At 30.4% G+C, this 14,613-nt stretch overlaps 1 protein-coding gene across 1 annotated transcript in view; it reads left to right on the top strand.

Annotated features, from left to right (window-relative positions):
- The window catches only part of LOC111708156 (trichohyalin), a 31,686-nt gene that overhangs the window by 12,642 nt on the left and 4,431 nt on the right, over nucleotides 1-14,613 (top strand). Inside the window, exons 17-39 of the mRNA XM_023481446.1 lie at nucleotides 628-679; nucleotides 997-1,101; nucleotides 1,446-1,517; nucleotides 2,001-2,100; nucleotides 2,525-2,934; nucleotides 3,162-3,301; nucleotides 3,634-4,704; nucleotides 4,781-5,020; nucleotides 5,534-5,580; nucleotides 6,100-6,330; nucleotides 6,781-6,878; nucleotides 8,466-8,522; nucleotides 8,765-8,870; nucleotides 9,049-9,123; nucleotides 9,360-9,491; nucleotides 10,294-10,398; nucleotides 10,788-10,872; nucleotides 11,044-11,131; nucleotides 11,788-12,155; nucleotides 12,344-12,437; nucleotides 13,006-13,098; nucleotides 13,457-13,541; nucleotides 14,415-14,481. Coding sequence (XP_023337214.1) covers nucleotides 628-679; nucleotides 997-1,101; nucleotides 1,446-1,517; nucleotides 2,001-2,100; nucleotides 2,525-2,934; nucleotides 3,162-3,301; nucleotides 3,634-4,704; nucleotides 4,781-5,020; nucleotides 5,534-5,580; nucleotides 6,100-6,330; nucleotides 6,781-6,878; nucleotides 8,466-8,522; nucleotides 8,765-8,870; nucleotides 9,049-9,123; nucleotides 9,360-9,491; nucleotides 10,294-10,398; nucleotides 10,788-10,872; nucleotides 11,044-11,131; nucleotides 11,788-12,155; nucleotides 12,344-12,437; nucleotides 13,006-13,098; nucleotides 13,457-13,541; nucleotides 14,415-14,481 — 3,921 coding nt within the window. The remainder of the gene's footprint in view (nucleotides 1-627; nucleotides 680-996; nucleotides 1,102-1,445; nucleotides 1,518-2,000; nucleotides 2,101-2,524; nucleotides 2,935-3,161; nucleotides 3,302-3,633; nucleotides 4,705-4,780; nucleotides 5,021-5,533; nucleotides 5,581-6,099; nucleotides 6,331-6,780; nucleotides 6,879-8,465; nucleotides 8,523-8,764; nucleotides 8,871-9,048; nucleotides 9,124-9,359; nucleotides 9,492-10,293; nucleotides 10,399-10,787; nucleotides 10,873-11,043; nucleotides 11,132-11,787; nucleotides 12,156-12,343; nucleotides 12,438-13,005; nucleotides 13,099-13,456; nucleotides 13,542-14,414; nucleotides 14,482-14,613) is intronic.

The raw sequence follows: 14,613 nt of genomic DNA, 5'->3' as shown, positions 1-14,613 counted from the left end.
TACTTTAATTTAAGTGAACTGCCCTATTTACTTTAATTTAAGTGAACTGACCCATTTACTTTAATTTAAGTGAACTGCCCCATTTTTTTACCTAATTTTTCTGAAAGGCCATTAGCACATCTATCGTTATAGTAAGAAACTGAGTCTGTGCCACAAACTCAAATTTACCAACCCTTATATCTTTGCAATCTCATGGTGAAATCCTTTGGTATTTCAAACTTAAACTTTTTGATTCAACAGAATTTGAAATATCTGAGGTATACGCAAAGGACAGCAATAGGGATTAGAAAATCAGAGTTTGTGGCCAAAACTTGTTCCTTTATCGAAAACAAAATCAAAACTTCTTGTCCTTGAATTTTCAAATTTTAATTTGTCATTAATATATCTACCTTTTATAATTTTTTAAGTAAAATAGTCAAGGACATATTAAGATTTATTAGTCAAAATTTTCATCTATTTATAGAAAAAAATTAGTCTATTTGAATGCCTATAAAAGTAAGAATATTATGTGAAATCTGTTTAATGGAGTATTTATCCTAGAATTTTATAAAACAAATTAACCATTAGATTTTGAATTTAATGATTAAAATTAAACTGGAAATGTTCGAGTATACATTTATTTTTCAGAAGAAGCGTTTGATATACAATCCTTGGATGTTTCACATTCTTCAAGGACCAGGTTATTTTTTAATTGGTTTAAAAATGTCATGCTGGTTTGGCGAATATTGCAATACACATTTGATAAAAAAAGCAGTAGCCGTATCAAAAATTAAGGGTTTTTTAATTTTCCCTAAAAAAAACAAGCAAAAAAAACCTGACTTGATAAAATATTCTTTTTTAACAAATCAGCAAGTTGACCATTTTCAAAATTTTATCTGTTTATTTTTGTTCGCCTTTTCAAAACTAATATTCGAAACTTTTCTTTCTAATACCGAAAACAGCCAGACAACCCCGAGCTTTAGACCCATTTAGGTTTTCAATTTATTTATTTTTTAGAGAAAATACAAAACTGCGAAACTTTTTGAATTCTCACACCGAGCTCCTGAAGAGTTTAAGAGAGACACATAATCAGACCGTGGAAGAACTTTACAATGAGAACAGGAAACAGAAATATATAAATGATAAAAATTAAAAATAATTTAAGCCTTAAGATATGTATTGTATAGGTTGAATAGGTTGTAATTTTATCGAAAAATGGATTATTTGTGGGTTTTAAGTGACTTGTGGGGTGCGGCTGTGTGCGTCAGAGAGAAAAAAGATAATGGACATTTTTCAAACAAAATTTTGAATAAAAAAGAAATGATATCTTCCACATTGTTGGTCAGATGACGGTTTAAAGGTTACCTTTGCAAATCTTCAATAACGGGTTCCTGAAAATTATGTTAACAGTCCCTTTAAAAGTTGTGCATTTTCGTCCTTTGTTCGTGAATATATCTGTTGGTTAGGAAGCTACGGGAGAAGATGATGATGGTTGCGAAGGAGAAGGATAACCTGGAATTGGAACACTCACTCATAAAGTAAATCAATACTTTTACTCTGAACATCATATAAATCTTTAACATTTTGATTTTAAAAACACTTTGGGTGGGAAATAAAATTTTGAAGAAAAAATATGTTGTATTATTTAAGCCTATGTGAACGACAACTAGGAACTATAGATAATATTCCCAGGAGACGACTAGGAACTATACTTAATATTTCCAGGGGACGACTAGGAACTATAGATAATATTTCCAGGGGACGACTAGGAACTCTAGTTATTATTTCTAGGGGACGACTAGGAACTATACTTAATATTTCCAGGGGACGACTAGGAACTAAGATAATATTTCCAGAGGACGACTAGGAACTATAGATAATATTTCCAGGGGACGACTAGGAACTATAGATAATATTTCCAGAGGACGACCAGAAACTATAGATAATATTTCCAGGGGACGACTAGGAACTATATATAATATTTCCAGAGGACGACTAGGAACTATAGGTAATATTTCCAGGGGACGACTAGGAACTATAGATTGTTTAAAGACGAGTTTACTTGATGAACTGGACGAACAAGGATCTTGTATTAAAGATAAATCCCAGGCTTTAGTACAGGTCAGCACGTTTTTAATAAAAGAAAAAATCATGTTTTAAATTTTTGGGTAATGTTATTAAATCCATAGGTAACAATAGTAAAATGTTTATGGATTTTAATATTCGATATTAAACTTGCATTATATAAAAAATAAATATTTATAAAAAAAAAGCTTTACAATCATAAATATAACTATTTTTTAAAATATTTTAGTAAATAAGCCACATAAAACTGTGGAATAAGATGACGACAATTATATAATTATTTGGTGCATATGTTGTATAAAGTAATTTAAAAGTATCTTGTAAATCAGCCTATTAATTGAAATGGGTCTGTGTGCACTGCAAAATTAATTTCATGTTCACTGGACAATCGTCTTCCTTTTCTACAGATTCTAACTGTAGATTGCACTTTAATTGTATTATGTATTTTTCCAATGTTAAGCTGGAAACCGAGATGTTGATTCTAAAAGAAGAAAATGCTTGGTTTGAAAACAATTACGAAACCTTCAATGATCAGCTGACTCAGCTGAAGAATGAGATTGAAAATCTACGAAATAAAAACGAAATGTTAGAAAAAGAGAATACTTTGCGCTGTGAGGAAAAAGATGCTAAAATAGCTGCTTGTGAGAAACAGATTCAAGTATTAAATGCTGATCTAACAGCTCATCTTACAGCTCAAACGGGAAAATCTGCCAAAACATCTTTGGAAGAAAAAACCCCTTCAGAAATTGCAGAAATGAACTCTATTATAGAAAAACTTGAAAATGATGTTACAGAATTAAATGTAGAATTGAACAAGAAGACAGAAGAACATTTAAAAGACAAAAACCTTTGTCTTTCCCTACAAAAGAGGTAATTTATGACTATACATACATACGTACGTTTTTTTCAACTTTTTTTGACCAGAATATTTTCTTTGTTTCGGGGTGCAGTCTTTTGTTTGTTTACAAAATCTCGAAAGCACGATCTACCTTTTATTTAAAATAACCTTATCAGTGGAATAAATCCAATAATAGAATAAAATGTTGTTGTTTTTTTCAATCTTATTTTGCAATTCCGAATATAAAACTTAATTTTAGTTTATCGACGCAAGAGGAGTTAACTAAGAATATAGAGAATAAGTTGGAAAGAAAAAACGCAGAATTGCTTGAAATCCAAGATGTTTACGCCACAGTTCAGCTTGAAAACAAAAATCTCGTCAGAGCCTGCCAGATTCTCGGTAATTATTTTCCAATAAAAAATAAAAAATGAAAAGTTTTTAAAGAAATTAATCATAAAGTAAATTTTTTAACAAAATTTTTTTTATACATTTTCATTGCTCTTAGAGAATAAGCAAATATATACTAAGGAATTGATTCTTTGCCACAAACTCTGATTTTCTAATTCCTATATCTTTGCAACCCAATGTCGTACGTAGACCTTAGATATTTCAAACTATGAATAATCTATGTTTGAAATGCCAAAGGTTTTACAAAGATAAAGGGATTAAAATTTAAGTTAATTTTATAAAACTATGAGCAACTTCATTCAAAACAATATTGAACATTTTAGAAAAAGAGTCTGAAGAACAAAGAGAAGAATTGGAAGCACTAAAACTGGTTGTAGAAGTAAACAATGAGGAAATAACAACGCTGACCACTAAACTAAAAGAACCAAATATCAATGAGGTTTCAAACAAAGAATTAAAAGATGTTAACGATGCATTGACCAAAAACGAAGAGGAGCTTAATAACCTGAAGAAAACATTAGAGACTGCAAATCGTGTTTTGGAGGAGAAAGATGAGAAACTCAATGATCTTGAAGAAACTATTGAAAACCTAAATGAAAAAATCCGTTCTCTTAAAGATATTATTCTTAATCTAGAAAACCAATCTTTTGAATTAAGCTTGAGACAAGAAGGAGAAAATATAGAAATCAAAGCAAAGGATGAGAAAGAAAATGAAAGAAGCCAAGACATAAACGAACTAAGATACAAGCTTCAAGACGTTGAGATCACTAGAGCTAAACTAGAGAAATCTGTTGATGAACTTACCCAAAAACTAGAAAATAGAGATTTAGAGATACAAAACTTAAAGGACTTAAAGAATAAGTCTTTAGATGACCTAGATAATGCATTTAAGGCCAGAGACTTAGAGATACAAAATCTAGAAGAGTTAAAGAATAAGTATATAAAAGACTTGACTCAAGCTATTGAGAAAAAAGACCTAGAGATAAATAACCTTAAAGAAACAAAAGAAAAGGCTATAAGTGACTTAACTCTAGCTATAGAAAAAAGAATTTTGAATATAAAAAATCTAAACGAACTAAAGGATAAGTCTATAAATGACTTGACTCGGGCTATTGAGAAAAAAGACCTAGAGATAAATATCCTAAAAGAAACAAAAGAAAAGTCTATAAATGACTTAACTCTGGCTATAGAAAAAAGAGACTTAGATATACAAAATCTTAAAGAACTGAAGGATGAGTCTCTACATGACTTGACTCTAGCTATGGAGAAAAAGGACCTAGAGATAGAAAATCTAACCCTGGATATGAATTCTAAAGATCTAGAAATCAGAAATCTAGTTGAAAGTAAAGATGTGCTTGTGTCCGAAACCAAGCAAGAACTGCTGGCATTATCAGGTTTGACAACAAGATATTAATTATTTATCCAAAAAAATGTAATTTTTTTTCTTTAATTTTGTTTAATTGTTTCTAGTGGCATTAAAGCATAAAGATGAAGAAATTACTTTGCTTGGATCCAAATTGGAATTGGATAAAAATATGGATATGGATAAAAATATGGATATGGTTGGTTTGAACCAGTTCAACAATACATCCAAAAATCTTCAGTTTGTACTGAAAGAAACCCAGGAACATTTAGCCGCCGCAGAAACTGCATTTTTGGAATTATCAAAAAGACATGAATTAATTTTATCTGAAAACAAGGCTTTAAGAGGTGTGTTAATTTGTTAAAACTCTACATCTGATACCTACATCTGATACAAATCTTTTCAACCTTACATATGGTGTACACCATTAGATTTCAAGTTATGAAATCAGCTTAATCAAATTGACAAAGTTGAAATATCAAGGTTAACCTCATCAAAGCTGAAAACTTTAGAATTGTGGATATCGCGATCAGTGTTAATCTCCTTTTTTGTTAATCTTAAGATTAAAGTTTTCTTTATTTTGATATTATAGATTAAGAAAAGAGGAGATAAACCAATAATCTTGATATCCACGATTCTAAAGTTTTCAGCTCAGCTCTGATTGCAAAGATATTTAGAAAGTTAAAGAAAGCTTAAGTTTGAAACAAGTTTGCATTTTCACCCATTTATGGAAGTTTAATTTGCTGAGAAATGAATTTGCACAAAATTCAAATAAATTTTTGCAATTTTTTAGCAAGAAAAACTTTTTTTTCGATTAAGTTTAGAATACATCAAGGTTGAACAAATTTAATACTTTTTAGAAAAACGTTCTGAAATGGAGGATAACTTAGAGGAAGTTGAATCTAAGGTAAAGATGATAATTTCCTATTCTTGTCACTTTTATACAACATTTTTTATTTAACTTTTTAATGGTAAAATTTTTAATTGTTAATTGGTCTTGGTTCGTTTCAACAAAAATCTGCGATCTTTATCATAATTCAAAAGTTTTATCGCAGAACCGATCAGGCCCTAGTTTTGTGTACGACCTTACATAACCCCAGGGAAGTTTTATGGATCCTTAGAATCACAAAAAGTATCCAAAAAAATTTTGATTTTCGACAAATTTTGAAAATCCACGAAAATTATTATTAAATCTGCAAACCTTTTTGTAATTGTTTTATATGGTACAAATTACAATTAAAAGTTAAAATAGACTAGTATGTACAATTTTCACTCTAACAGAAAGATATAAAGAAATACGAGTTATTAAAACGATCGCTGTTATTTTTCGATTTTCGCAAAAGTAAAAGTAAAAAATCAAACTTAGAAATTATACAGTTTTGATAAACAACTAGATACCCCTATTCCTACCGAGGTCAATATTAAGGAGATCCGGAGGTTGGAGGCTAAAATACTGAACCTCCAGCAGAAACTGGAGGCCATCAAGGAGGAGATGAACAGCCTGGAGTCCGACAAGGATGCTCTCCAGGAGACAGAGCAGAGACTAAACCAGAGGAATAGAGAACTGGAGAACAAATTAATTGCTCTTAGAGCAGAATTAGATCGGACACGAAGCGCCAACAATGCAAATGATGAAGATTTAGAGAAATTGTTACAGGTAAAGGCAATGATTTTTTGCACTAAAGGTACTGTAAGCGTAATTTCAACTAATCCTCCAACTGCAAATATAGGAAAGCACTAAACACAATGGTATCTTTGAATTTTTATCTGATCAATAATGTAGAAGATATTGTGGTTTTTCAAGATATAAAGGTGTGTCACTTTTGTAGAGAAACCGCAATTAAAAATAGTTAGTTTTCAAAGTTTACCTAAATAATAAAGCTCTTCTCTCAAATATATGTATATATATCAGCTAAAGCTGGCCTAATGGCTGGACCAAATTGGCTGAAATTTTTGAGTGAACCCATTTTTTTCAATTTTTTTAAATCGAAACTTTCTTTCAAATTAAGCTCACACTTGGAGGATTGAAGCTGATTCATGAAAATGTTAAAATAATTTTAGTTCTTCGACAAAATCCTGTCATTTATTTCGTGTTTGTATTTGCTAGGAGCTGAGGGATAAGGAGAAGGAATTAAAGCGGATGGGTCAGGAGAAACAGAGAGAAGTTGAGGAACTAAAATCTCAGATTAATCAGGAACAATTTAGGTAATATTGAAGGGAAAGTAAACTTCAGGTAATATTGAAGGGAAAGTAAACTTCAGGTAATATTGAAAGAAAAGTAAAATTCAGGTAATATTGAAGAGATAGTAAAATTCGGGTAATATTGAAGGGAAAGTAAAATTCAGGTAATATTGAAAGAAAAGTAAAATTCAGTTAATATTGAAGGGAAAGTAAAATTCAGGTATTATTGAAAGAAAAGTAAAATTCAGGAAATATTGAAGGAAAAGTAAAATTCAGGTATTATTGAATGAAAAGTAAAATATTCAGGTAATATTGAAGGAAAAGTAAAATTCAGGTAATATTGAAGGAAAAGTAAAATTCAGGTAATATTGAAGGGAAAGTAAAATTCAGGTAATATTGAAAGAAAAGTAAAATTCAGGTAATATTGAAGGGAAAGTGAAATTTAGGTAATATTGAAGGGAAAGTAAAATTCAGGTAATATTGAAAGAAAAGTAAAATTCAGGTAATATTGAAGGGAAAATAAAATTCAGGTAATATTGCAGGGAAAGTAAAATTAAATTTGAGGGATTCGTAATCAGAGCCTAAATAAGGGGGGGGGGCTGAATNCCTAAAAAAAACATACGAATACACCGTTTTGACACGTAAATGAAAACCTAAGGAAATTATTTGTAAAAATGTTCCAAAAAATACAAATGTTATTTTATTTAATCTTATTATTAGTCCTAGCCTGTGCACTTGTTACTGTTTATTTTGATTTACAAGTGTTTTTCTTAATTTTTTATTTCTCCCTGCACCGCATCAACATTTTATCCTTCATAGAGACACGTGTATTTTCAAGTTACAAGGAAGATACAAAAGAATTAAGTCTTTGCCAAAAACTCATATTTTTCAAATCCTTTATCTTTGCAACCTGAAGGCGAAAACCTTTAATATTTCAAACTTAGATAATTTAATCTAACAGAGTTCATACTTTGAAATTTCCAAGGTCAACGACATTGGGTTGCAAAGATAAGGAATTAGAATTTCAGAGTTTGTGGCAAAGACAAATAAATTCTAAAGCGTTCATAAGTCGTACAAATATTAAGCTTAGCAAGAGTAAAACTGAGGCTGACATTAATCTAAACTCTTTCTGTTAACCAGCTTTGTTATAGTCAACGAGGTTATAGTATAAAGAGTGATGATGTACGCTAAACCTTTACTAATGTACAGGCCAGGTACTCCACTTACTTGCTGCAACAGCGTACTGCATATTTGATGAACTGTATGATTAGGCCATTATCTCCTTACATCCTTTATCAGTTTCTTCTTTAATAATCCACTTTTATAACATAACGCTGTTTTTAATTGCACTGTTAAATATTATCCTCTTCATAATCTGAATCACAATCATAAGATCCACCTCTTCTTAATTACACTATTAAAAATGAACCCTGTCATAATTTATAAAAACTCTTCAAACACTGTTAAATATTAAACTCTTCAAACTCTTCAACAAACATATTTAATTTTTATAACTTGCATTCTTTAAAAAACAATAAAACAAAAATGTAAAAACATGATTTTTAAGCAAATATTTCATTGTTTTGAATTATATCTTTTTATACATTTTTATTTCTTTATTCAGGCTCGCACGCAGGGAATGAAGTTTCATACTTTTTCATCAGTCAGGTATAATGATATTTAATAATAATAATAATAACAATAATAATAAAAATAATAATAATAATAACAATAATAATAATAATAATAATAATAACAACTTTTGCACTTCAATGTTGAATTGAATAAGTTATTTTTCATTGCCTCCTTAATTTTGTAAACAACGACCTCTATAGATAAGCTTAAAGTTAACCTACAGGACGTGTTATTTAAAGATTTAAAGACAAATATTAATAAATATTTAAATGCAGAGAAGAGATATCAAGCTATAGTTCTGTGAAAGTTGAAGACGACATTGAGTCCAGAATAGAAGCTCTCACTTCTAGAATACAGGAATACAAGGCTAAAGAATCGACGGTAGGATACATATACGCATACAGATACAGATACAGATACAGATACAGATACAGATACAGATACAGATACAGATACAGATACAGATACAGATACAGATACAGATACAGATACAAATAAAAATACAGATACATATACAGATACAGATACAGATACAGATCTGAATAAATCTCTGTTCTAGTTTGAAAGCATATTATCGGAGCACACTAAGTTCAAAATATCTCTTGAACAATGCGAACTGCAATTGGTAACTAAGGTAAATGCTTCTAATAAGAGTAATAATGATAATACAAATGATAAATACGAATACGAAAGATGATTATCATTATTATTTTGACAATCATGAAAATCATCATTATAATGATTGACATGATGATGATGATGATGATGATGATGATGATGATGATGATGATGATGATGATGATGATGATGACGATGATGATGATGATGATGATGATGATGATGATGATGGTGATGATGATGATGATGAAGGAGAAGCGTATCCTGGAATTGGAGGATGAGGTGAAGAGGTCAGAGGACAGGTTGAAGAAGGTTTTGAGGTTCCTAGAGGAGCAGACTACCAGGGTCAATATCCTGGAGGAGAACTACAACAACACACAGAAGGTAGTTACATCTTTGTATTTATTTACATACTTTGCTTGTCTGCTCGTTTGTATAAACCTCAAAATCACAAGATTCCAGAAAGCAGGAAAGGTTTATATACCGTAAAAATGGAAAATTTCAACTGGAGAAAAATTTTGAATTTTTTTCAAATTCCGCAAAATTTGAGAATGATTATAATGGCTACTATATAGTACTATCAGATGTTCAAGGAGATGCTAAAATTGGCAATAGAAACGGGGGCTCGAGGCGCTATAGATGACTAGTCTTAAACATAAAGCAGAGCGTTGTAATTGTGTAGGTGGATGTTTGATAAGCCGGCCAAATTTTAACACACAGAGAGGCATGTTAATGTAATAAAATGAAAAAAAATACATTTCGACCGTCGGGTAAAGGCAGTTTTCTGCTGAGTGTAGGACGGTTTTTTTTAAATTCACGGGCACCTTAGTACAATTCAGATTGTATTTATATTCACTTTTAAGAATTTTATAACACAGAGTGAATTTCTGGGCGATTACCCCTTCAACTGCAATTTCTAACCTTCTTTAAAAAATATAAATATTTCAAGGATTACAGGGCATNGGGGGTGAAGACCATGCATTATTAAACTATTCACTGTACTGCATTCTATTATAATTATTACTTCAGAAAAACATGTGATATAATTTGATGGTACTAATGTTGCATAACCTGTAGTTCTGTCAACATGCGTACGGCGTTATCATGTAAAAAAAAGACCTGTTCTTCTGAGCTAAGTTAGTAGGGTCGCCGTCAAAGAATATTTCATATAATTTTGTTTATACAGGAGAAAGCCAGCTTGCTTCAGAAATTGAACCGAACTGAAGATTCAGAAAATATTATTGAAGAACTCAAAAATCAGCTCAGAATAGAAACAGATCGAAAACATAGGGTTAGACTTGAAAATTTCTTTTTAAAATCTCAAAAGTTTACAAAGGAACTGAGTCTTAGGCACAAACTCAAATTTTCCAAACCCACTACTGAAGACTTAATGTGTGCACATTTCCACATTTTGTAAGAATTTTTTCGAATCTATTTTAATTATTCATGAATTTTGTGAAATTTTGAAAAACAATAGATATATGTTTTCATCAATTTTAAAAGAAATTTAACTTTTCTAAAAACAGTTGGTTTCGCGAAAAATATTTTTTTTTAATGTTCCTAAAATATTTTTGAAATTTTATAGTCACATTTTAATGGGTTTATACCTAAAATGTTGTGCGAAACATCGCTAATCTTCTGTTTTTTCTTTCATCCAGTATATTTTTGTGTTTTTGACAGGAGGAGAAAAATTGTGAAAACCTGAAGGACAATATTTTTAAATTAGAAAAAGAAGTTCAACATTTGAAAACTGTTCATGAAAAAGGTAAAATTGTCGAGATAAAAGATGTTCTTAAAATTTGGAAGTTAAAAATTTGTTGTGGTTGGGTGATAAAACTTCATAAAACAGGCCAAATTATTAAATAATTAAAACACCATATGATAAAATAAATATTTCTTAGCACAATGTAAATTTAAATAATTGATAAATGTTTAGAGAACACAAGGCTACGAGTTGTTATCAATGATCTGGAGACTGAATTTAAAAATGAAAACTTTAATCTTCGTCAAAACATTTTGAAAAAGTAAGATTAAAAATTAAAGAAATTAAAATAAAAAATGTAGTCATAGAACTCTTCATTTGTAAAATTCGATAGATTAAAATAATTTCAATTTTTGAAATTATCTAAAGAAAGGAAACAAAGGGCTCTAAAGAGAATCTTTAAACCTTTATCTGATCAATAACGTGGAAGATTAAGTTGTTTTATCTAAAAAATGTTTAATTCTGAAAAATGTTCTCCAATATATGCAGCAGAAATCCACAATTCATTCATAATGAGAAATTATTCTCAAAAACTGGATATCTAGTTCATTTTTGATTATTCTTTGTCCCGTTGTGAATCATACATGCCAAATGGATGGTCACTTGAAATTATGTTTTAGTCGCTTTAAATGATATACCGTGTTAACTCCGGATGTAGCACTTTCAACGAAATAACACTTGAAATAACACTGAAAGTTTAATAAATGAACTGTAGACGTAATATTCATAAAGTGGCATGTCCGATACACAACGTCGTTACCCTTTCTTTGTCTAACTACAAACAATATAGTTTTCCGTCTCCTAGATCAGACAAAGGGTGCCGTTCAGAATCGGACATGTCCTTCTACAAATGAAGGTTCACTTGAAATCACGTTTATACACTGTACAGTCCCTTTTATCTTGTTGTTTAATGTTTAGTACTCGGTTGAAAGGTGAGCTGGATGAGGAAAGGAAAACCAGGAAGAACCTGAGCTCCGACCTGGACCTCCTTGAGCACACCACCAGGGAGATCAACAAGAACAAGGAGAAGGAGATGAGGGAGGAGAAGAGAAGGAGGGAGGAGGAGGAGAGGAAGGTTGAAGAACTGGCAGGAAAACTAGAAGAAGAAAGAAGAAGAAGAGCTGAACTAGAGAATAGATTAGAAAAGGAAAGGAAACTGCTGGAGAAAGAGAAGAATGTTGGACTAAAACTCCGTGATCTCGAGTTCGAAACTTCAACTTTGAAGAAGAATAATTCAGGATTAGAAAATGAACTCATCAAAACTAAAGAGAAACTCAGTACACTAGGTAAATACAATTAGAAACATAAAACTGTGGAATAGGAAGACGAAACTTAAACGTCTATTCATATTCTAGTTTTATGGGTCCCTTTAAAATAATATTCCCCCCCAATTAAATCTGATGTACGCCCTTGTTTATGCATGGCATACCATTGACCAAAAAAATTTGTATTTATTCTTAAAATGTTTCTTTAGATGATATTCTTCATGAAAACAGAGATCTTCAAGAAGCAGTTTTAAAAAAAGATCAAACAATTGAAGAACTTCAGAACAAGCTTTCAAGAGTTAGGTAATATTTTGTTTGAAAAAATGCTAATATTTGGTTCTTTATATAAAATTTACAATATTGAGAACATTTTATTCAAAATTCCTAACAAATTGTTCTTTAATTATAATATTGTTTGACATATCCCTAAAATTCAGGCGAAATATCCGTAATTTAGACATTTTTTAATAGTTTGAAATCCAAATTTTAAAAAGAGGGAAAAAATTCACTCTGTAACAATTTCTCTGTATCTCAGACTCTATTGTAATTGAACCAGCTCTGCCTAAAGTAACAGATAAAGTTTTACCAAACCGAATACCAGAAAAATAGCCACTGAAAACTCTGGTTCAATTGAAGTACCAGACTGACATTTTGGCAGCTAGGACTAGTTGTACGAATGTACAATGTACAGTAAAGATGCAGACTAAAGTCAGCAAAACGGAACAATACGCCAAAAATCATTCCCTTAGCTAGTGAGAATAATTTGTGGTTTAGATCTTGGTTAGCTTAACTCATTCTACCCGTTTCTTACCAACTCCAAGTCAAAAGGTAGAAACTCAGTTTTAGAATTTATCAATTAATATTTTTTTAGAATTGACGAAGAGACGAGATTTCAGAAAACCTTGGATAGATTACGAACTGAATATGAAATAATGGCGAAAGCAACAGTAAACACTAAACTTAGGTAAATATAATATTGGAAAATATACTTTATTGTGACCCTGTAAAAACAGTTTGAACGGTTTTATTCTTTTGAATATCCAGAAGGAACTAAAATGGGTTTAAAACATTTAATTTTTTACCATTTTTTGCATGCTAATTTGAACGGTATTTGCAAAGCATAATGCAAATACAACATGAATTTTCACATTTTTACCCTTTTCTTGTGATCATACACTTTTCCTAAAAAAGTATAAATGTACAGATTTTCGCCAAAATTGCTCATTATCAGTCACCGTGCAGCCTAAACCATAAAGAGCACGTTTTTTTAAAAATTAATTATTTCAAAATTATTTTTATCAAATAAAAAAATGTATATTTAGGAAAATAAATAATTATATCGGAGAAAAGAATAAACGACAAGAAGAGTTTGAAAAAGAAAAGGAGAGCCTTACAACCGGAATTCAGGTTTTTTCATATTTTAGAACTTTTTAAAAAAATTCTTGGAAAAAAGCATTTCCTATTTTAATGTTTTGTCAATTATTCAATTAAACAAACTTAAAGAAGCTAATTATATCCGAACAAGACATAAAAAATAATATCTTAATTATTCCAGCAAACAAAGTTACGTTATGTACTTTAGTTTTAAACATTTGCAATCCAACATAAGTAAAAAATCCACAAATTCAGTTAAATAGATCGAAAATAAAGTATAGTTGAACTTTGGATACAGTTCATATAGATTAGCGTGTGATTGTCTCTTTGGATCCAGTTCATCTAAATTACCGTGTGATTGTCTCTTGTCTATTGTTTAATGGTTAGGATACATAAAGTCAATTAGACTGATACAAATGAAAAGGGCTCTTTCTTTATACTAGTCATATAAAGTACATAAACAGTCTCCTTCAATGTAATTTTATTTTTTAGTCTGATTTGGAGGAAAGTACATAAACAGTCTCCTTTATTGTAATTCTATTTGTTAGTCTGATTTGGAGGAAAGTATATGAACAGCCCCCTTTACAGAATTACAATCAGACTAACAAATAGAATTACATTTTGTTAGTCTGATTTGGAGGAAAGTACATGAACAGTCCCTTTAATGTAATTTTATTTGTTAGTCGGATTTGGAGGAAAGTACATGAACAGTCCCCTTTAATGTAATTTTATTTGTTAGTCGGATTTGGAGGAAAGGACATGAACAGTCCCTTTAATGTAATTTTATTTGTTAGTCTGATTTGGAGGAAAGTACATGAACAGTCTCCTTTATTGTAATTATATTTGTTATTCGGATTTGGAGGAAAGTACATGAACAGTCCCCTTTAATGTAATTTTATTTGTTAGTCGGATTTGGAGGAAAGGCTCGCCAATACTCTCACAGAACTTTCCAGTATCAGAAACAAACTCAAAAGTAAGCTGGATATATTTTTATCCAAAATTTTTATCTTTAACTGCTTGCGTTTTGAAATCTTGAAGTTAAATAGAGAACAAGAAAAAAAATCAAAATTGCTTAAAATTTAATATTGCCGATAATGATACCACC

Source organism: Eurytemora carolleeae, unplaced genomic scaffold (genome assembly GCF_000591075.1).
Source record: "Eurytemora carolleeae unplaced genomic scaffold, Eaff_2.0 scaffold723, whole genome shotgun sequence".
NCBI classification, from domain to species: domain Eukaryota; kingdom Metazoa; phylum Arthropoda; class Copepoda; order Calanoida; family Temoridae; genus Eurytemora; species Eurytemora carolleeae.
Note: the sequence above shows the minus strand (reverse complement) of the source record. Positions and strands in the feature narration are given on the sequence as shown.